We start from the raw sequence: 22,346 nt of genomic DNA, 5'->3' as shown, positions 1-22,346 counted from the left end.
GTAGCACTATTACTGTCTTGCTTTTACAGATGGGATAACTTAGGCACAGTGCAAAAGGATAGTGATAGGACTTGCTACCCAGAGCCCCAGGGCCACACAGAGATACGTGATGATCTAGGGCAGTGGTTCTCAACCTTCCGAATGCCGCGACCCTTTAATACAGTTCCTCATGTTGTGGTGACCCCCAACCATAAAATTATTTTTGTTGCTACTTCATAGCTGTAATTTTGCTGCTGTTATGAATCATAATGTAAATATCTCATATGCAGGATGTATTTTCATTGTTACAAATTAAACATAATTAAAGCATAGTGATTAATCACAAAAACAATATGTACTTATATATGTGTTTTCCGATGGTCTTAGGCGACCCCTGTGAAAGGGTCGTTCGACCCCCAAAGGGGTCTCGACTCACAGGTTGAGAACCGCTGATCTAGGGTCAAACCCTGACTGCCTGCTCTGAAGTCTGTGCTCTTAATCCCTGTAACAGGTGCCAGATGCCAGTGTTAAGGCAATTATGTAATGAGGCCTCCTTGCTTCATATAATGAATCTCTGTAAATGACTAACAACAATGCTGTTTAGAGAACGCAGTGCTTTCCTTCAGCACAGGGTTGGTTATTGTAGAAACTCTTATCCTGGCTTCTAGGATTTTCTGTTTTCAGTTTCATACAGTCTTTCTTTTCTTTCCACAAGTCGTGTCTCCTTCCCATACCTCTCATCCACTCAGCACGTCCAGACTCACCTGTGTCACCTCTTTGCTTTGCTCGAACCGTCTCCTTTATCTTCTTTGCTCCCTGCAGGCTGCCCTCCCTAGCTTTCACGTTACCCAATTCCTTTAAGCCTCATTCATACTCCTGCTTCTCAGTGAAGTTTTCTCATGTCACTCAGGCTCAATTTTTTCACTTTTTAAAATTCCTAGAGCATTTATTATTTGTACTTTTAATCTTCTAATTAATGAAATATCTGCCCATTCATTTATGCATTCATTCACTAAATCTTTCTAGTACCTCCTGTACTTCGTGAGTTTACAAAGATGGGTGGAACGTGCCTAAAAAGCGCTTACAATGTAGTAAGGGAAATAGATATAAAGCAAATAATCGTTACTTGGACATTTACCCAAGTGCCCTTACATAGTCAGCACTTAATTTTAACCCTGACTTTGTCCGTGGTGTGCAGTTTCTAAGTCGGGGGACATGTGGACTAAAGCAGTTGATGTAACTGATTTGGTTTTGTGTTTGCCTCTAGACCAAGGATGCCCTCTTCACAATCCTCCATGACCTCCGACCCCAGGATCACTTCAATATCATTGGATTTTCCAACCGAATCAAAGTGTGGAAGGACCATTTGGTATCAGTGACTCCCAACAATATCAGAGACGGCAAAGTCTACATTCACCACATGTCGCCCACCGGAGGTAAATATGAGTCCTTCTTTTCACATTAGCTTGACGTGATAATAAGTGAGTAGCTAAATTTTCTGCCAAGAGATGAGGATTTGAATGCTGAAGCTATCACAGGAAAGGAGATAACAGCTGAGCACTTTCCCAGAAGCTTAGGTTTCTCTGAACAGCGATTCTGTAAATTCTCCTCTTCCAGGCCCTGGACTAAGATGGTCAAGTAAGTTATGGGGGGAAATACCTGATAGGGTTTGGAACCTTTCCTGGTTTATCTCACGGATCCCGAGCAATGAAGCCGGTTTGTAAATTGTTTTAGGGTGTGGGAGTAAAGCCAACTAGATGAGGCAGTGTTTGTGTGCTTGAATCCTAGCACCCTAGGCAGCAGCAGGTGGGACTGGGCCACTGCGCCTTACTCCCTTCGGCGGGGCTGAAACATGAGCAGAGCAGGAATCCCAGGGGCCTGGGAGGTGCCGTGGATGGGCTCTGAGTCTCTGCACACTTTGGTGCCAGGTTAGTGTGCAGAGGAGGGAAAGGTCATACATAATTCTAAGAAAACTAGATTATCAGAACAGTATGCCAATGTTACCCAGCTGTGCTAGATGTAAGTTCCTTCAACTCAGGCCTGGATCTTACTCGTGCTGTCAAGTTCATCACTAGTACAATGGACACCTGACAGGTGCTCAATATTGGAGTGTTTGTTGGAACTGATCCTGACCACTCCCTCCTTTTTTCCCTTTCTTTCTTCTTTTTTTAAAGCCCCACCTGAGTATCTGTTTATTAATTTTAGAGAGAGGAGAAGGGAGAGAGAGCAAGAGACATGGATGTGAGAAACATAAATCGGTTGTCTCCTGTTCACACCCCACATAGGACTGATCCCTCAACCCAGGTTTGTGCCCTGTCCAGGAATCAGACCCATAACCTTTCCATGCACAGGATGACACTCCAACCCACTGAGCCACACTGGCCAGGGCCCTCCCCACTTTCTTAGAGGCCATTCACAGAGACACCATTACTTGTTGTCTCAGTTATTCTGCTTTGGTGGTCATCTGGAAGCCCATGACACATCCCGTTCAGTCTTTTTCCATTGAGAGTTTCTAGATTCATCATTTCCTCTCCAAGAAAAAGTTCTGATTTCCCACATGAATTTCGTTTGGAACTTTATCTTGCTTGGACTGACCTTTGACTTACAATGGGGTTTCCTACCAGTCTCCACCACAGTGATGTTTAGGAAATCTTTTACCAGTTGATGGGAGAAATACTAGATTAGACTTAATGCAATATTATAGCATTGATCTACGGCAGGAAGTTGACAAGGCTGTACAGTCATTGATGAGAGAAACTCTTCTTCATCTTCGTGTATCCCCCAGCTTCTAGCATAGCCCCTGACATATGTATGCTACATTCATATTACAATTAAAATGTTCTGTGGAGGTGGGGATAAAGCTTTAGCAAATGGTTGGTGTGTATTACATTCTTTTGGAATTCAAACCTTAGAAACCTTATGGATTCCTTTATTTTTATTTTTTATTTTTTTGGCACTTCATTGCCCCAACCTCTGCAGGTGGACAGGAAATAAATCTGCTCCTCTCAAAGGCATGAAACATCATGGTTGGGAGCATAGATTCTGAAGTCAGAATGCTGGATTTGAATCCAGCTCCATCATCCACAAATCATTTAATCTCTCTAGGCCTCCATGTCCTCGTTCATTAAATGGGGATAATAATGCAGTTGTTATTAGGATAAAATGAGTTAAAATGTTGCCAAGATTCTAGACAGGCCTTGTAATTTAGAATCACCCCATATGCCGGGGCGGGGGGTCCTCCCTCCCCTCCCCAGATGTCACTCCTGCTAATTCTTGAACAGTGGTGAGTGAACCACAGCCATGAGTGTGCAGCCAGCTTAAGGAGACGAACACAAGCCTGAGCTGTCCCGTTTTGGTCCCACAGGCACAGACATCAACGGGGCCCTACAGAGGGGCATCAGGCTGCTCAACGACTACGTGGCCAACAACGACCTTGGGGACCGCAGCGTGTCCCTCATCATCTTCCTGACGGATGGGAAACCCACCGTCGGGGAGACCCACACCCTCAAGATTCTCAACAACACTAAGGGGGCCGCCCGAGGCCGAGTCTGCATCTTCACCATCGGCATCGGGAACGACGTGGACTTCACGCTGCTGGAAAAACTGTCGCTGGAGAACTGTGGCCTCACACGGCGCGTTCACGAGGAGGAGGATGCGGGCTCACAGCTCATTGGGTCCGTTTGTTTGTCTTCTTGGGATTATTATGAGAGGCTCTCAGAAGGGGATTAAGGGTTGGGTTTTATGAGAGACTCAGAAATGAGCATGGTTTGCTGCACCTTAGCCTTGAGTCTACTGGAAATGACGATAACTCGTTATACTGGGAGATGTCATATGGAGTTTGAAATCCATTAGGCAGGTCTGGCTGCAAATTCTGGTCCCGTTTTATGACTTTAGGCAAGATTTTAAGTTCCCTCGTTATAGAGTAAGGATTATGGTCAGTTGACAGAATTTAATGAGAAAACCTGTGTAAAGTATTGGCAGAATGGCTATCACGTGTTGGGTATTCAACTAGCTATTCCAATTACAGTTGTCTTCTTGACATTTCAAAGCACTTCCTGCTATATTTATTCTAATTCCACCCTCTTCAGTAGTTAGGAGAAGTAGTTATCTCCATGTTGCCACTTCATAACTGTAAATGTCTCATTTATTCCTCACACTCTATGTTGAGTAGTAATTAAAATTATCATATTTTTATTTGGAAGCAAAATGACCATTTGACACTAGTCCCCAATCATATATATATATATATAAAAGCCTAAGTGACTGGCCAACTAGCCGGCCAGCCAGTAGCTATGACACTCATTGACCATCAGGGGGCAGACGCTCAATGCAGGAGCAGAAACCACAGGCATGGAAACATGGAACAGACTGATGAATCTCAGAGGGAAGGGAAGAGGGGGGAGGGTGGGAAGAGATTAACCAAAGATCTTATATGCATACTAGAGGCCCGGTAAACGGTGGGGTCCCTCGGCCTGGCCTGTGGATATTGGGCCAAAACTGGCTCTCCGACATCACCCAAGTGTCCCGGATTGTGAAAGGGTGCAGGAGATTATATATATATATATATATATATATATATACACACACACACACACACACACTGAGTGGCCAGATTATTATGACCACCTGATGTTTGTAGGCAGATTAGCTATAATTTCACACTGAAGTTGCTAGAGGGCCAGATCATTATAAACATCTGAATAGCACAACATACCTAAGTATCATTGCTGATCAAGTTCATCCTATCATGTTGATGGCGTATCCTAATGGAGATAGCTTCTTCCAACAAGACAATGTGCCATGCCACGGTGCTCGTATTGTGCACGAGTTGTTTCAAGAACATGAGGGAGACTTTACCTTGCTTAGGTGGCCCCCACAGTCACCAGATCTCAATCCAATTGAGCAATTGTGGGACGAAGTTAAAAGAGCCATCAGACAGCTGGTTCCACAACCATCAAATCTCATAGAACTGGACAGTGCTATTCATTGGGTATGGTGTCAGATTCCACGCATCACCTTTCAACATCTCGTGCAATCAATGCCAAGAAGAATCACCACAGTACTGAAGGCAAAAGGTGGCCCAACGAAGTACTGATGGGTTGGCCATAATAATCTGGCCGGTCATAATAATCTGGCCACTCTGTGTGTGTGTGTGTGTGTGTGTGTGTGTGTGTGTGGAGAGAGAGAGAGAGAGAGAGAGAGAGAGAGAGAGAGAGAGGGAGAGAGGGGTGGAAAAGAAGCTAGAAGTGAGGTCTTCTAATTCAGTTCAGTGCCTTCCCTTTGATATCATGTTGCCAACATGGGGAATAACTTTGCTATTGGTTCAATGACATGATGACTCCCAGCTCAGCACTATTGCTTTAACCACTTTGTGGCATAAATCGTAGATACTTAAAAGAAAAAGTGGGCTTTAGGTACCTTTATAGGTGTTTAACAGCCATAATCAAAGAACATTCATTAATGATAAATCTAATTAAAGGTCTATAAGATGGAAAATAAAGATAGGTCCTTGGGATGCAGCTAGCCACCATTGTTTACCCAGCATTTTTGTCAAGATTTAAATAAAAACACAGATTAGCTTCCCACATTTTCAAAATCATTCAAAACTACATTAAAAGAGGGAGAATCTAATGCCTTTTTAAAAAATAATGTGTCCATAAGCAAAAGCAAGTACAGTCATTGAAACAAACTGACTGCACTGCCATACTGCTAAAAATATTGTCACTACCCAACATTTATTGAGAACTTATAATATGACAGACATTTCTACAGGCAGAAATCCTAGGAGTGGGTATATTAGGGTAAAGGCTAAGCTGCCATGCAGATGACTCTCTCCTGTAATAGTCTGGACAGCTCAGTTTGGCTCCATGAGGTCATTCAGAGACTCAGGTTCCTTCCATTTTACCACTCTACACCCCTTAGATGTTGTTCTTAACTGCAAGGTTGAAATGAGGTCACAATGACTTCTGTATTCCAGCAATAAAAGTGGGGAAGGAAAAGAAAGCCAGAGCAAGCCATTCTATTTTATGCAAGAATTACAGAAGGTATGCATATCACTTCCACTCATATTCCATTGGGGAGAACGTGGCCACAATAGAGGCTAAGAAATGTAGCTTGTAGCTGGATAGGCACCATCAAATTAAAACTAATTTATTATGAAAGAAGGGGAGACTGGGTCTGGGGAGACAGTGGTCTACCAAAGTAGTTACTGTTAATGTTCCAATTTTATAGAGGAAGAAACTGAAGTTTAGAGAGGTTAAGTTATGTGTCCCAAGACATACAGCAAGTAAATAGCTGAGGTGGAAGTCTAATGCCACAGCCTATGCTTTTTAGATTTTTGGAAAGGAATATTAATTGTCTCTTTGTGCAGAAAGTAGCAAGCTTGTGATATAACCAGAAGAAAAGCTAATGTAAGCAAATGCTGCTTTGCACAAAAGCATAGTGGCAAGGCCAAGGTCAGATTTCTCAAGCATAATGTGCTTATTAAAGCATGACATGTGTTTGGCTCTAAGAAAAACGTTTTCAAGAGGCCCTTTGAGAAACTTAGGTGTGTACAAAGGAAAGTTACCAAGAGTGGCTAGGGAAGCTTGAAATTATGTCACCTGAAGAAGAGTTCATGAAACTGGGAATTGATTAGACTGCATAGAGATGACGCCTAGGAGCAGTGTGTGCCACGCCTCCAAATGGCTGTTGTGTTGAAGATAGATTATGCTAATTCATGCTATGCTGCTCCAAAGGCAAAAGTGAGACCAGTGGGTGGAAATTTCAGGGAGAAGACTGTGTGATCTACTACAAGGAGGTTCCTCCTCCTCCTCTGAGCAGTGGAAAGAGAGGAGGCAGCTTAGTGAGGCACAGTTCTTGATCACCAGCGGTGTTCAAGCTACTGCTGCATAACCTCCTATGAGCATTGTTCTGCTGGTAGAATGTTGGATTTGATTGCTTCTAAGATTAAGGTCACCCCTCCAACAGCCCACCATTTCCTTTAGGACCTGTGCTGCCTGCAGTCAGGGCTGGGTCCTGACTCTCTCTCTTCCTTTACTCCAGGTTCTATGATGAGATCAGGACCCCTCTGCTCTCTGACATCCACATCGATTACCCACCCAGCGTCGTGGAGCAGGTTACCAGAACCCTCTTCCCCAACTACTTCAACGGCTCAGAGATCATCATTGCTGGGAAGCTGGTGGACAAGAAGATAGATCGACTGCACGTGGAAGTCAGGGCTAGCAACAGTAAATTTGTCATACTGAAGACGGATGTGCCTGTGGGGCCCCAGAAGGTGGGGAATGATGTCATAGGAAGTGCCAGTCCCAAGGGTGATGGTGAGGAGGACCCCAACCACCTCAAGCGTCTCTGGAGCTACCTGACTGTAAAGGAGCTGCTGAATTCCTGGCTGCAGAATGACGACGAGCAGGAGAAGGAGCAACTGAGGCAGAAGGCCCAGGCTCTGGCCATGGACTCTCGCTTCCTCACCCCGTTCACCTCCATGAAGTTGAAGAAATCCACACTGCAGACAAGGAAGCTGGAGGACAGCCATGGCATGTCTGCTGCAACAGGACCTGAGACAGTGATGCAGAGTCTGCAAGGCTCCAACCTGCAGCCAGGTAACCGACTCCAGGGATGGCCAAATGTAGGAGCCTAACTTGTCCTTTCTATAGACTCCTTCTCAGGCAAGGTCCTCTCAGCAGGAGTCTGTTTTATTCTGTGGTATTATAATTTTTATAAGCAATAACCCCACATGCAGTTCCTAGTTTTCAGGGACTGTGTTCAATTATTGTGTTTGTTCTGTTATAAACTGTGGATCTCTGTAGAGACATTAGAGAGGGTGGCAGTTGTCTCAGAAAGGTTGCCTGATGAAATTCATCCAACCATCAATCATCAATACTGAGTGCCTAACATTTGCCAGTCATTATTGGAGGCAATGAGATGAACAAACAAATAGACAAATGTTCACTCTTTAAGTGCCTTTCCACATATTTAAGTACTTCAGAGTTATATAATTTTATGTGTATGCTGGATTTACTTCCCAAGTTTCCTGAGAACATAGGTGAGAACTGACTTCCCGATTCTTGAGAGAATTCACCCTTTATATACGTGTCACTCAGAAGCTAAACAGTAACTGTCATCAGTCTCAGTGACATTTTGATGGGGCAAATAGTAGCAAGGAGAACAGGAAGTGGAAAAGAAAATTAGTTCAACCAAAACTGAGGATTGTATTCTCAGTAATATCTGTTTGTGGAAAATGGCTTTTTTTTTTTTTTTTTTTTTTTTTTAATGTGTAACATTTTCATTAAATTTCTGTCAAGTTCACATCTCCTCAGGAGGGGGAACTAATGTTACCCTTGGACCTGCAAATGCTGTCTCATTTATTCCTCACACTCTAAACTCCTAGAAGAGCCCAGCTGGTGTGACTCAATTGTTGAGCAGTGACCTGTGAGCCAGGAGGTCACTGGTTCGATTCCCTGGTTAGAGAACATGCCTGGATTTTGGGCTCGATCTCCACTAGGGGGTGTGCAAGAGGCAGCCAATCAATGATTTTCATCCTTGATGTTTCTCTCTCTTCCTCTCTGAAATCAAGAAAAATATATAAAAATCCCCACAAAACTCTGAGAAGCACTAGGTGTGGTGAAGAGAGCATAAGTTTAGAATCCAGAAAGCTGCCTTTCAGACCCCCAGCCCTCCTGACCAGTGTGAGGTTCAGCAAGTTTCTGAACCTCTCTGAGCTTCTATTTCCTCACCTGTAAAATGTAGATAATAACTTCCCTGAAGGGCCATTGCAAGGATTGAATGTGTAAAGTCTTTGGCACATATGAGAGTTCAACAAATGTTTAGAATTCCTCCCCTTGAGGAATGTAGAACTAGACATTTATTGAAAAGTTCAGACCCTAATATAGAGGTTAAAGGTGATGTGTTGCCTTTTTAGAAAGCGTGGAGCTTGTCTTGGCAAAACCAGTACAATTTTAGTTTTGATGAAAAGCAAATTGTGTGATGCTATGAAATAGCCATATGAAGAAATAACCAACTGAGAGCTCAAAAAACATTATTTGGAATTGAATTTTCCTGAAGCATCAGTTAGTACTCAAGACAATCTTTGTTTTCTTAAAGCTATGATGAGTTTTTATTTATTTATTTTTTCTTTTTTTAGTGTCTGTGGCAGCTGCCGCTCACCAAGGCTTCTCACAGCAGCCATCCAAATTGAGAAGTTGCTACCCTGTGGTCTGCCTGATTCTCCCGGGTCCTGCTGGGCCAGGACCAGTGCAGGAAAGATAGGGACACACAGAAACACTGAGATACTTTGATCTTTAATTTCTGTGAGGGGCAAAAGTTAGTGAAGAGGGGCATAATTTTGTTAATACAATTTGAAATAAGATATTAATGTTATTTTATTTGTAGAAATTGATTTACTTTTAGGTTATTCTTTAATTGATTATTTATTTTTGCCTGCTGCTTTATGGATTGCAATAGACACATAGCAATAGACACTGGATTCTAATTTCTTTTTACATTTTTGCATTTTTCTGTTGTTGTTTTTTCTTTTTTAAGTATGGTACAAAAACACGTTACATAAAATTTACCTTCTTAACAATTTGTAAGTGTACAGTTCAGTAGTATTCAGTATATTGATGTTGCAAAACTGATTGCCAGAACTTTTTCATCCTGCAAATCTGGAATTCTGGACCATTAAACAAGTGTACTTTTTCCCCTCCTCCTATAACTATACCTGAATTAAGATGGAACATTCCCCCTAGTATATGCACAGAAATCACAGACAAAAAGACTATTATCTAATTTATAAAAGCATAAAGTAATTAAGCTTCCCCATGTTGCACTTCATTTGTGTGTTGTGAGGCCAAGCTCCTTTAAATCATCCCTGAAAGTTACTGAGGGTGTCAAACAAGATACTGTATGTCTGAGAGCTCTGAATACACAAAGGGTCACACAATGACAAGATAACCATTATTACTTTTACCCCTTGATCGCCATTTAAGACAAGGAATGCAGGAATACTGATGACCAGAATTTGAATGTTTATTGTGCCTGGATTATAGAGTTGTTTCTCTTTTAAGCATTTGGTCCAACCTGGAAAAAGCAAGATCGACTTGTATAGTATAATCCATTAAAAAAAACACACACAAATATCTCTGTGGGAAAACAAAAAACAACAGGTGATGTTTTTAAATTGCTACGAATGTATCTGAAAGCTATATTTTACTCATCTCAATACTCTCCTTTCTGTACCCCTCACTTCATCCTCTTTAATGAATAACAGTGGTTGCTATTTTCCTTTCTTTTATAGGATCTACTCTCAAGAAACCATATAACCCAAGGATTAAAGTCTCCAGAACATCAGGTAAGGAAAACAATATATGCAATTTGCAAGTTTATATGTTTAGAAAGTGGGCAACCAGGAATGCCCTGAAGCCAGTTAAAATACTAGCTCCATAGAAATGTGACATCGGGACCCATGTCCTTAGCCCAAGCCGGCAGCGTGAGGCAGTTCTGAGAACCAAGGTCATCATTAAACTGTTACATAAGCACCGTGGCTAACAGGCCCAGGAGCCTGGCAACAGCCCCGATGGAAGGATGGGTAGCAGACTCATAGTCTCATCATTGTGGAATTTAAAAGACATTTGTTTTAGAGATCTGCAGCATGCGTGTTTTACAAAAATTACTTTATTATTTTTTAATCTCTGGTTTAGAGGGGAGAATAGAAAAAAATACCAATTCTCTGGAATTATAATAAAAATCCAGCTGAGATAATAACACAAAGGCTGGGTTGGATTCTTAAAATGTGCACATCTCTTTGGAAGTCTTGCTGCTGATGTTCTGGACGTGCACGTCCCTACATCTTCAGGATGAGCTGTGTAGATAAGAAACTCAGTCTCCAGCGGACAGAATGCAATTCCTCTGAACACACATGTGCTTGATGGATGCAAGAAAACCTTTCTCTTGGATGCACATGGAGTAATGACTTTCTCCTCTAGTTTTTGGGACAAGCAAATCTTTCCTTGTAAAGGGATTTGGATGAGTTGAGGAGAAATGATGTGGTGTGAGTCCAAGAAACTCTCAGAGAACTGTCACTTAGCTATGTTCCTGCTGACTCTGTGTCCTTCACTTGTCACCAGCCCTCTATTAGGCTTGGTTGTTACTACTGTCAGGCAAGGCTTGTGTGCATCTGGTGCCATGAATGTCCCTAGTGCCATGGCACTCTCCACTTGGTGGTCAAAGGAGAAAGGAAATGATTGGTGTCATGCAGGAAATTGAAGAAAACAGGCTCCATAATAGAGGGGGTGTCCTATATAATAAAAGCCTAAAGTGTCTGGTTATCTGTTCAACCAATCAAAGCGTAATATGCTAATGATATGGTAAGGCAGTTCAACCGCTCACCATGACGTACACTGACCACCAGGAGGCAAACAGTCGACCAGTTGACCAGTCTCTATGACATGCACTGACTACCAAGGGGCAGATGCTCCAACTGGTAGGTTAGATTGTTGCTGGGGTCTGGCTGATCAGGAATGAGTGAGAGTGAGACGGGCCAGACATGCCTTGGAGCCCTCCCGTGTTCCCTCCCCGGCTGGCCAACATCCTGCATCCCTCCCCGCCTCGATTGTGCACTGGTGGGGTCCTTCAGCCTGCCCTGCACCCTCTCATAATCTGGGACCCCTTGGGGGATGTCGGAGAGCCGGTTTCAGCCTGATCCCGCAGGCCAGGCCAAGGAACCCCACTGGTGCATGAATTTATGCACTGGGCCTTTATTATGGCAATAACGCTCTTTCATTTCTGTTTCCCACTTACCTCTCAAAGCTTAGTTGCCTGTGTTTGGCCAAGGTGTGGTGAAAGGGGAGCATTATATTTGAATTTAGGAGACCTGAGTTCAAATCCTTATTTTACTGTATACCAACTGTATAACTTTGGTGAGTGACTTCACCTCCCAGACATCTTGCTCATTTGGACATTCAGGATCATTGACAGAAGAATCAAATAAGTAATTCCTGGGAAAATATAAAAGAGTATTACACAGGGAAGGCACTCAGTAAGTGTCTTTTCTTTCTGTTTTCTCCTTGTTTTCCTGCTCTGCAGCGGATGGAGACCCCCATTTTGTCGTGGATTTCCCCTTGAGCAAACTCACTGTCTGCTTCAACATTGACGGGCAGCCCGGGGACATCCTAAGGCTGGTCTCCGATCACGCAGACTCTGGTAAGTTCTGCCCTCCATTGTGGCTTCTGGGCAAGAGGCAGGTAGACATCAGGTCTCCTCTGTTCCAAAGATGGACGTATATATTAGGGGCTCCTCACAGATGCTCAGTGAGGATATTGTTGATGGTTAGTTAAAGGAATTAGACTGTGTGCCAGGCTTGGAGGCAGGAAGACATGCCTTGGAAACCCTGCTCTCTGTCTTAACTAATTTTGTGGCCTTGGCTACTCAACTAGAGAGTTCTTGTTGTCTCTCCTGTAGAACAGTGATACTCATGTACTGGTCTCACCAGTCGATTGTAGAGACTTAATTAAATAACGGAACGGAAGTTGTTTTGAAAATATAAAAGTGCTATCCGAATTCATGATATATTATTGTTATTATGTCTTTCCATTCAAAAACTGTGCCGGTGCGATGTTCTAAATTCATTTATCTCAGCTCCTCCGTGACTAAGATGTTAAGCCCCATGTTAATTACTCGGCTTTGTGTGCAGAGAACGTGGGTGAGAGAATGGCTCTGATCCCCTTTGTTTCGTAGAGGGACCACGTAAAAGAGATCGGTATATAAAAAGCTTCTCTTGGCCTTGGCCCATGAGGCTCAGTTGGTTGGAGTGTCGTTCTGTGCACCAAAAGGTTTTGGGTTCCATTCTCAGTCAGGGCACATACTAGGATTTCAGACTTGATTCCTAGTCAGGGGGTGTACAGGAGGCAACAGTTGATGTTTCTCTCTCACATTGATGTCTTTCTTTCTCTCTCCCTCCCTCCCTCTCTTCCGCTCTCTCTAAAATCAATAAGCATGCCCTCCAGTGAGGATTATAATTAACAATAACAACAAAAAGCTTCTTTCATTACATGTAGGTAACAGAGCCTCAGGATGGCTTGTGGACAACCACGCAGCCCGACTTTTGAGGACAAGCTTTGCAGTAGACATTCTGGCATTTCTCAGTTCTAAGAAAATTTCTCAGTTTCTTGGAAGGCTAGTTGACAGAGGGCCCCACAGCAGGATGACACAGATGATGGAGTTATGTAATATTTGATTTTAGGCTCCTCACCCACCTTGCTCTCTTCAGGCCTTCCTAGCCTTAACCAAATCTCAGCTTTTTTGTAACTCAAAAGGCTCAGGAGTGAGATAGGGCCTAACTGTGCCCCTCCCTGGAAGTGCCTCCCCCTCCTATCCCTGAGCCATTCTTTCATTCTTATGTTCAGTGTGGGTCCAGGATGGGAAGCTCAGTGGCAGATGCTTGGAGCCTTAAGGCGGAAGTACATGATCTCCGCTCATGCTGAGCTTTTTCCTTTCCCCTACCCCTTGGCCCAGAGAAAGCAGTTTTCTCCTGGGATGTCCAAGAAGTTGCTAGTCAAGATGTAGGGGAAGATTATCCCCAAAGCAGAGAAAATAAGAGTTAATTATATAGCAATATTTTATTAATGCAAACTGCCCCTTTCCTGAGAGCAAAATACGCTTAATGTACATGATGTAATTCAGCCCCAAACATCTGATGTAGAATTGCCATCTGTCTGGACAGCACCGATTGCTAGGGGTCTGGCTCACACACCTCACTCGGGTCTAGTAAAGTTGCTGTGTGTTCATGATGGCGAAGTGAAAAAATAAAAAGAGTTTTATTTGCTGGCCATTGGCAGCTGGCACATATGCCACCTCCTGTGAACCTCACCACAGTCCTGTTAGGCTTCATACCCCCTTTCACAGATGAGGACAGTGAGGCTTGGTGTTTTAAAGTGACTGGTCCAGAGGTGCACGCCTAGAAGGTGGAAGAACTTGAGTTGTGGACTGAGCATAATTCTAACCTTTGCATTATACCACGCTGCCCAGTGGATTCACAGCGTCTCCAAATCAGGATCAGTGGCAGCTGATAGATAAGAAATTCTGTATGTCTCTTTGTCCCTACAGCCAGAATGAAAGAAATACCAGAATGAACACAAACAATCTGTTAATCCTTATGATATCTTGACCCAAACCTACATCATCCTTCCCCTTCCCTGAGATACTGGTCAAACATGGGGAAGAAATTCCCTCCTAACTTCATACATTCACTCATTTCTTCCCTCAATCAACAGGCATTGACTGGCCTCTACTTGAAAGTGAAAGTTCATGGTGTGAGAGCTACAAAGATAAGGCCAGAGGAGGAGGGAAATTTGATCAGATGCCTTTGGCATGAAAGTAGGATAGTTTTTCTAACCATTGCTCTCTTCCCCTCTGCCTTTAGGTGTGACGGTGAATGGAGCGTTAATCGGGGCCCCCGCTCCTCCCAACGGCCACAAGAAGCAACGCACTTACTTCCGCACCATCACCATCCTCGTCAACAAGCCCGAGAGGTCATACCTGGAGATCACGCCGCACAGGGTCATCCTGGATGGCGGGGACAGGCTGGTCCTCCCCTGCAACCAGAGCATGGTAGTGGGGAGCCGGGAGCTAGAGGTGTCAGTGTCTGCCAATGCCAACGTCACCGTCACCATCCAGGGCACCATTGCCTTCGTCATCCTCATTCACCTCTACAAAAAGCCAGCCCCCTACCAGCGAGACCACCTGGGTTTCTACATCTCCAGCAGCAAAGGCCTTTCCGGCAACTGCCATGGACTGTTAGGTAAGCAGCTGCTCTTCCCACGGGGTCTGAGGAGAGCACTCGGCTCTGGATGAAGCTGGTGCTGCCAATAGCATTAGCTTGATGGAGACATTCAGTGGGAAGCTGGTCTTTACACATATCACAAAAGTTGTATTTCTTGCCTCCTCATGACTTTCTGGAATAGGAGTGAGCTTTATAAACGAATTATCACCGGCCTTCTGGGAAAGTGAGCAAAGAAATTGGGAGTAATCCTCTGGTTCCTCACTCTCAGTAAGAAGATACAAAGAAGGGGCAGTCCACAGCCCAGCACCCGTGTACCTCGGCGTTTCTTCCATAGCAGCCACCCACACTGCGTGAGCAGGCGCAGGCTGTCCATTTGGACTGGCTTTCTTCGACGTGCAGTTTCGTGTGGGCTCCTGGCCCACAAGTGAAGAGCCAGCACTGCTGGGCTCGGTTTAGAAAGCAGGATTTCCTGGCACTTGAGCTGCACGCATTTCTGTAGTGTCTGCCTGCCAAGTGTGAGCTCCCTCTAAAGACACAGACCAGCATCCTTGGCCTTAGCGACGTCCTCACTTGACCTGGGGAATTCTGATGATGTGTCTCAGGAACCAACTGAACTGACTGCTGTACACACCCTTGGCCCAGTACAGTCCACAAACCTAGTATGGAGGGTGCTAGGACCAGGGAGGAAACAGGGGGAGGCCTAACTCTTCCCTATTTATCTGCCCCTCTTCTTGCCCTCCCAGCTCAGAAAGAGACTCTGGTTCGCTGGTTAGGCAGCTTTCCAGTGTCAGCAAGAGGGCAGCTTCCAGATGTGGAGGCCGATACCTATAAAACCTCAGGTCTCTCCTCTCCATATGCCCCCAAACACGTGTTCTATCACTTACGCTGGAGAAGGCGAGAGTGGCTTCTGGCAGAGTCCAGCTAGGAGTCAATTTCTGACATCATGAATCCCCTTCCTCTGGGTACCACATGTGCATTTGCTGGTCACTGAAGGCCTGAATCGATGTCAGATTTTTTTTCCCTACATGATGTGGCCTGCACTCTACTTAGACCTGATGCTTCTCTTGTCCATTCAGGTCAGTTCCTGAACCAGGATGCCAGACTCACAGAGGAGCCTGCCGGGCTCAGCAAGAACACCACTAGTCCTCCATTCCCAAAGGCAGATGAGAAGTCTGAAAAGGTCCTGAAGGTGAAAGGGCACCAGGTCCCGGTGGTCTGGAAGCAGAGGAAAATCTACAACGGGGAGGAGCAGATAGACTGCTGGTTTGCCAGGAACGCCGCCCAGCTGCTCGATGGTGAATACAAGGATTACCTGGCAGCCCATCCTTTTGACTCAGAGACTACATTCGGCCTGGGACTATCCAGGGGACTCTGACACTAGCGTGCATTAACCTAAGAGTGCATGACAGGGAAATGGCCTTCGGGGACACCGTCGTGCAGTTCTTGTTGCTGGCCTCTGCCCCATCTCTAGGCAGTTAGCTGCAACCCCTGGCCTGCCCCTGGTGGCCTGTAGGTCTGACATCAACTTAAGCAAAGAGTAGGATCAGGGAGCTGAAGTGAAATGTTATTTCCTCTGCTCCCTCCTCCTGCCATGCTCTCCTTATGTCCTATAGAGAAAGATGGTAGCATCAAGCGGGGAAGGTCATGATTAAAAGCAAGAAGTCTGTGTCTTGTACCAACTGGCTTGTCCATCTCATAGCCTATGAGATGGCTATCAGTAACTCTGATGAAGGAAGGGTGCTGCAAAGTTTGTTTTCTCTGTGGAAAAAGCCAAGTTTGGGCACACTGCTTTTCCCCTTATAAAAGCTTAGGACTCTTTCCTCTTAGCACTGCTATGATCTCCAGCCTCTGCTTCAGGGGATCCTCCGATGGAGCCCAGGCCATGGGTCATACAAATAGCATGGACATTTGATCATTGTAAACAATTAAGTCTTTTCTTAGGAGAAGATTTCCTTCTGCTATAATATCTTGCCCTTGAAAATTAGTTTTCATTTTTATAAAAAATTGATTTGAAAATAGGAAGCCTATATCCCAGCTACCCATGTCTTTCTAATGGGTTTTGTAAAATGCTTTACTTTGCCGATGGATATTCTCCTATTTATTCCAGTAAGCTAAATGCTTATAATAAAGAGGACAACTCCGCATGGATGTGTTTTACTGGCCTGTCTTGGTGCTTGTGGTTGGCCAGTTGAATGGCAAAGCTTTTGCTGGCCACTCTTTAGCCTTCATCATAATTGCAGCCCTCTTTGCTCCCGATCTTCCAGGAGGCAGTATGGTAAAGTAGGCTCTCCCAGTGCTGGACTGGGAGAGACCCAGCACAGGGAGGGTCCTACAGCTGACATATAGGAATCAACCTGTGCATTATCTGCAGGAAGTGGGCACGTGTTTGCAAAGCCTAAGATGCCTTCCACACCTCAAATAGGCAAAGCCAGGAAATCAACATGAGTAAGGAGCTCTTATGGGATCAGATGTGTCCAGAATGTGGACACATCTGATCCCATAAGGGAAAGGTTAAAATCAGAAGTGGCTTCAAGAATCAGTGACCATCAGCCTTCTGATTGTAGACACCCTCTTGGCAGCCCATTCACATTATCAAGGGGACACTGCCTGCCAGTGACGTCAGAGCCTTGTTTCCCGCCTCCGTCACTAGTTCTCACTTTTTGCTCTGTTTGCTCTACATTGGACCAGCCCAGTTCAGAAAGCCTGATCCTCACCGAGTGAGGGGCACAGTCAGGATGCAGATGGACACAGGGGGGACTTGTGCCAAACAACAGAGAAAGAGAGGCTTGGGTCAGAGAAATAGAATATTTAGATATGAGATGGAATGAAATAAAGGCCTTTGTGCTGGCTTCACAGGAGGTTTCTCCCAGTCAGGACTGACTCCAGAGCAGGCTTTCATGAAATATGGAAGCGTACTTAGCACTTGGAGGAAAATCAGAGTTACCAAAATTGTTTATCAGACTTGCCCTCCCGAGGGAACCATTTGAGCAGCAAAAAGATCTCCACGTGCTCCTGTTGGAGCAGGAGATGAAGTTAGTGCTGGGGGGTTCTTCAGTCCTCTCAGTCTCCCTCCTCTTCGCGAACCCACCAGGCCATGGCCCGCCTGCTGTGTTACTTTTCACTCCCATCTTCCCAGACTAGCTGCCTGTTCCCTGCCAGCGGAGTGAGGACACCTGCCTAGACTGACAGATGCTTCCATATTTCAGAGCTCAGGGGAAGAGGAGGAGCATGAGCCAGGGCCAGCCAGGGCCAGGAAGGGCCTGTCCAGGCTCCATGGGGACCTTCCTGTTATGTAATCTCAGTCCAAGCTGGGTGGATGCCCCTTGAGCCAAGAGGCCGGCCTGCTGAGTTAGCATGTAGAGCAGTGATCTGTGCTCCAGGTGAGGCCTCAGCTGGAGAGGAGGCTGCTGCCAGACATTCCCCGTTACTACTGCTTTTCTAAGAACAGTGACAAAAATTCCAGTGGACTACCAACCCTTACCTACTTAGAAAAAAAGTATTTTTTTAAGTATCAAGGTTGAGCTTTATTATTTTAAAGTTTTTACTTTTCTTTTAATCACACTTTTCTTTCTCCTCTTCGGTTGTTTTTATTGCTAAAGGTATTTACTATTAAATTTTCTCTTTCAGCCTGAGACTGTAATAGATGTGAGCTTGAAAGTCCTCACCCATGTGATAGTTAGGACCTTTTAATTTACTTGAAGACTGTAGTATTTTCTGTTGGCCATCTGTGTGAATAGCAAGCTCTTTCGCAGTCAATGCAGAGCAGTGGAGTACTCTCTTCTCAGGTGGGGAAGCTGAGGCAAGGCAAAGTTGGGTGATTTTTCCCAGGTTATGTAACAGACCCAGAAGAGGGCCTGGCTGAACCTCCAGAGCTGTTTTTCTTAGCTTTGATGTAATTTCACCATTGGGGCAATCACTTGTTTTCCTTAAGCATTTATAAATTGAGGGAGGGTAACTAAATAAGAATTTTAGTGTGCCCTAGCTGGTTTGGTTCAGTGGATAGACCTTTGGCCTGCGGACTGAAGGGCACAGGGTTCCATTTCAGTCAAGGGCATGTATCTTGATTGCAGGCTCGATCCCCAGCCCTGGCTGGGGCCTGTGTAGGAGGCAACCAATCGATGTGTCTCTCTCACATCAATGTTTCTCTTTCTCTGTCTCTCCCTCTCCCTTCCATTTTCTCTAAAAATTAATGGAAAAATATCCTCGGGTGAGGATTAACAATAACAACAACAAAGATAAATGAGTTTGGGAAATATGTTGCAATTAGAGGACATAAATCTCATGTTATCATCATAGCAACTGTTAAAACATCATAATAATTGACTAAGATCTTCAAAGTCTTCATTTATGGGTTTCCATCCACTCGTGCATCTAAAAAGAATAGTGTCTGATGGGTCATCTTTCAGGGTCTCCTAATGTAAAGTTTTACATTCCCCAACTAAAATGGATTGAACATTCTCTACCCAGCTGTGCTGGGTGCTTAATCTTTTTTCATTTGACTTTTCCATGATATACTACTTCAGGCTGGGAGTTGGGAAGCACACATCTTTGTTTCTATCAGGAGTAGCATTAAATTTTTAATTGAATCATGTATCCTCATGAGAGGTGGATTAGGGACAGGAATAATTTCTTTAAATTTATCTCTTGACTAAAGTGAATGCTATGGACTGAATGTTTGTGTCCCCCCAAATTCACATGTCAAAGCCCAAATCCCCTGTGTGATGAAGGGAGGTGGAGTCTTTTGGAGGTGATGAGATCATGAGGGTGGGGCCCTCATGAATGAGATTAGTGTCCTTATAACAGAGACCCAGAGAGCTCCCTCAACCCTTCTACCATGCAATCATACTGGTAAAGGACGCCATCTATGAGCCAGACAGTGGGCTCTCATCAGACACCAAATCTGCCAGTGTCTTGATCTTGGATTTTCCAGCGTCTAGAACTATGAGAAATGAATGTTTGTTGTTTAAACCCCCCAATCTGTGGCATTCCTGATAGAGCAGCCTGAGCCAAATAAGATACTGAGTCAACAAATGAGTTCTTTTCATTTCCTCAAGCCCCACAGAATGTATACAAACAGTGCTGTTATTAAATTTGGAGGACTCTTGAGGCCAGAAGAACACAATCCACCTAAAATAAATGGCAAATAAAACAGCACAGCTAAACAAACACTTAGAAATGTAACTATACGTATTTATTTTAGTCCGTTTAAAATAATAAGTAGGGTACAAGATAGTTCACATTCAAGAGACATTTTCTTAAAACAAAAATTTAGAGGAGAATGACATAGAAAAATAAACATATTGGCATGTTTGTGTTTTTAGTGAAAACAGAGTTAAGGCTCTAGAGCAGTGGTTCTCAACCTTCTGGCCCTTTAAATACAGTGCCTCATGTTGTGACCCAACCATAAAATTATTTTCGTTGCTACTTCGTAACTGTAATGTTGCTACTGTTATGAATCGTAATGTAAATATCTGATATACAGGATGGTCTTAGGCGACCCCTGTGAAAGGGTCGTTTGACCGCCAAAGGGGTCGCGACCCACAGTTTGAGAACCGCTGCTCTAGAGAATAAAACTTGATGATTCTAGTTGCACTGCCCGTTTTTAGGAATTTATGAATTACATAAAATATCTGTAAATGGAGTAATGAATGACTTTGGAAGAATAATGGTAAGACACACACATTACTATATAGGACAGTAAATGCACAGCAGCCATTCCTGGCCTTTTATAAAACTGTCAAATAAGTAGAGAAGTGTCTTAAACCTCTCAGTACCTTATTTCCTGGAACTCTAGCATCTCAAAGTTTGATCACCTTCTTCTCAGGCCACTCATTTGCACACACTGGCCACCATCTTGCTCAGAACTTCTTCCATTTGGGTCATTTTCCTTCTCAAGGGGCATCTCCAGCCTGTGGTTCTGGCAACCCATTTCCAGTTCTGAGTGGTCCCGTGGGTCTTTCTCAGATTCCCACTGAGCTATGTTAAGTTCTGAGTGGTGAGTGGTGCCGCACCTGACTAGAGCCAAACCAGACAGAGCGGGAGGGAAATGTTCCTGGGAGGCTGTGTTAAAAACAAGCAAACGCCTGGTCTCAAGGACTTGAAGTCGACCTCTCTGGGTTTTGGCTTCTTCGCCTATAAAACAAAGGGACTGATGAGATAACTCCTCAGGTCCTGTGATGTTTATCTTCTGCCTGCCTACAAAGGTATTTCCTGAACTTCCAAGTAATAAATGCAAGATGGTTCATTGAGTGACTCCAGTGTATTTCTAGATTCAGTCTCCCAAAGCTATGGAATCAGAGGAAACAAAGTCCATACCGCCGCGGTTCACAGTTTTGAGGAAAAGACAGAATGAATACAAAGACTGGCAGAGAGTGTGGGAACCCTGGAAGAGAACTTGGCAGAGGAGTGCTGTCTGAGCATTGGCAGGCAACCACTGAAGGTGGGAAGGGGTTGGGAACCACGCTCAAGATGTACAGTGTTAAGCTGCAAGGAAGAAGAGTGCATGCAGAGGCAACACATGATATACGTTCTCTATAATGTTAAGCAGCTGGGAACATCTTCTGAATCGAAGCAGTTCTTCTTACTCTGCTCAGTTTTCAAACACTGCTGTGTAGATCCAGCAGTTGCTGAGACCCCATGGTGGGTAATGCTCGGTAGAATCCCAGGTTTCTACCTCCCTTGACCTTGTCCCAGACCTGTCTTCATCACAAGCTTCCTTTACTCCCACTCCTAGGACATAGGAGTGTCTGGGGGAAGTCACAGAGCTCCCCCAGGGGTCTATTCAGTCAGCAGGGCCTCCACTGGCATTCAGCAAACCTAAATCCTTTTCTCCCAAAGTGCCTTGGCCTGGATGGCCCCTGTATTCTTCTTCAGCTTTGGAGACCACCTCACCCTGTTTTCCACAGGAAGCTGCCCCCTATTTTGTTGAGAAAACTGCAGGAGCTGCCTCATTCACTGTCTCATATCAAAGTGGCTCTATCGTCACATGGCTTTACAACCATCATACACCCCTTCCTTCCAAGCATAACTGACTGCCTTCATTCCAGATCCCCTCCACTCTCGTTTCCTGTGGGCAGTTGCCTAAATTATTCCTTTTCATTCTAGAATCTCCAAACTATGGTTCCCCACTAGGTTCTTTTCTCTTGATTTCACATATCATCCCAGATGTCCTCTGGTCTGAGACTATTCTCTCTGCTTGGGCTCCCGAGGGCTTCTGTCTTCTCTTTTATTTCTATGCCAGGCTTGCTGTAGTGCTTGGTAGTCAAACGCTTATTTTTCTTTGTTAACCTCCCACTCAGTTGCTTAACTCATCAGGTTCAGCTTCTGTCTTCACCACGCTAATGGAACTGTTTCTCAGACATCACGTTACCATTCCGAGGTCCAGTTCCAGCTATCGGTGTCTTCAACCTCACCACATGACGACATTGGTCTCTTTTACAGCGCTAGTTCCCTTTGCTTTTTGATTTAAAAAAAATGTTTTTTAGTCTCCTTTGCTTAATTTTTTTCCTCCCACCAAACTGTGGACCTACGCTAAAGGTATATCCTTTGTCCCCTACACTTTCCACCCTACACTCTCTCCCTTAGAGATCTC

At 44.4% G+C, this 22,346-nt stretch overlaps 1 protein-coding gene across 1 annotated transcript in view; it reads left to right on the top strand.

Annotated features, from left to right (window-relative positions):
* ITIH5 (inter-alpha-trypsin inhibitor heavy chain 5) overlaps positions 1-16,901 on the top strand; it is a gene marked incomplete at its 5' end in the record, with an annotated part of 88,348 nt that extends 71,447 nt beyond the window's left edge. Inside the window, 7 exons of the mRNA XM_081106489.1 lie at positions 1,247-1,415; positions 3,344-3,653; positions 7,024-7,580; positions 10,274-10,327; positions 12,061-12,177; positions 14,396-14,773; positions 15,832-16,901. Of these exons, the coding sequence (XP_080962615.1) occupies positions 1,247-1,415; positions 3,344-3,653; positions 7,024-7,580; positions 10,274-10,327; positions 12,061-12,177; positions 14,396-14,773; positions 15,832-16,130 (1,884 nt within the window). The 3' untranslated portion in view covers positions 16,131-16,901. The remainder of the gene's footprint in view (positions 1-1,246; positions 1,416-3,343; positions 3,654-7,023; positions 7,581-10,273; positions 10,328-12,060; positions 12,178-14,395; positions 14,774-15,831) is intronic.
* Positions 16,902-22,346: the final 5,445 nt, after the last annotated feature.

Source organism: Myotis nattereri (assembly GCF_964212035.1).
Source record: "Myotis nattereri genome assembly, chromosome: 1".
NCBI classification, from domain to species: domain Eukaryota; kingdom Metazoa; phylum Chordata; class Mammalia; order Chiroptera; family Vespertilionidae; genus Myotis; species Myotis nattereri.
This window is presented reverse-complemented; position numbering and strand designations above follow the sequence as displayed.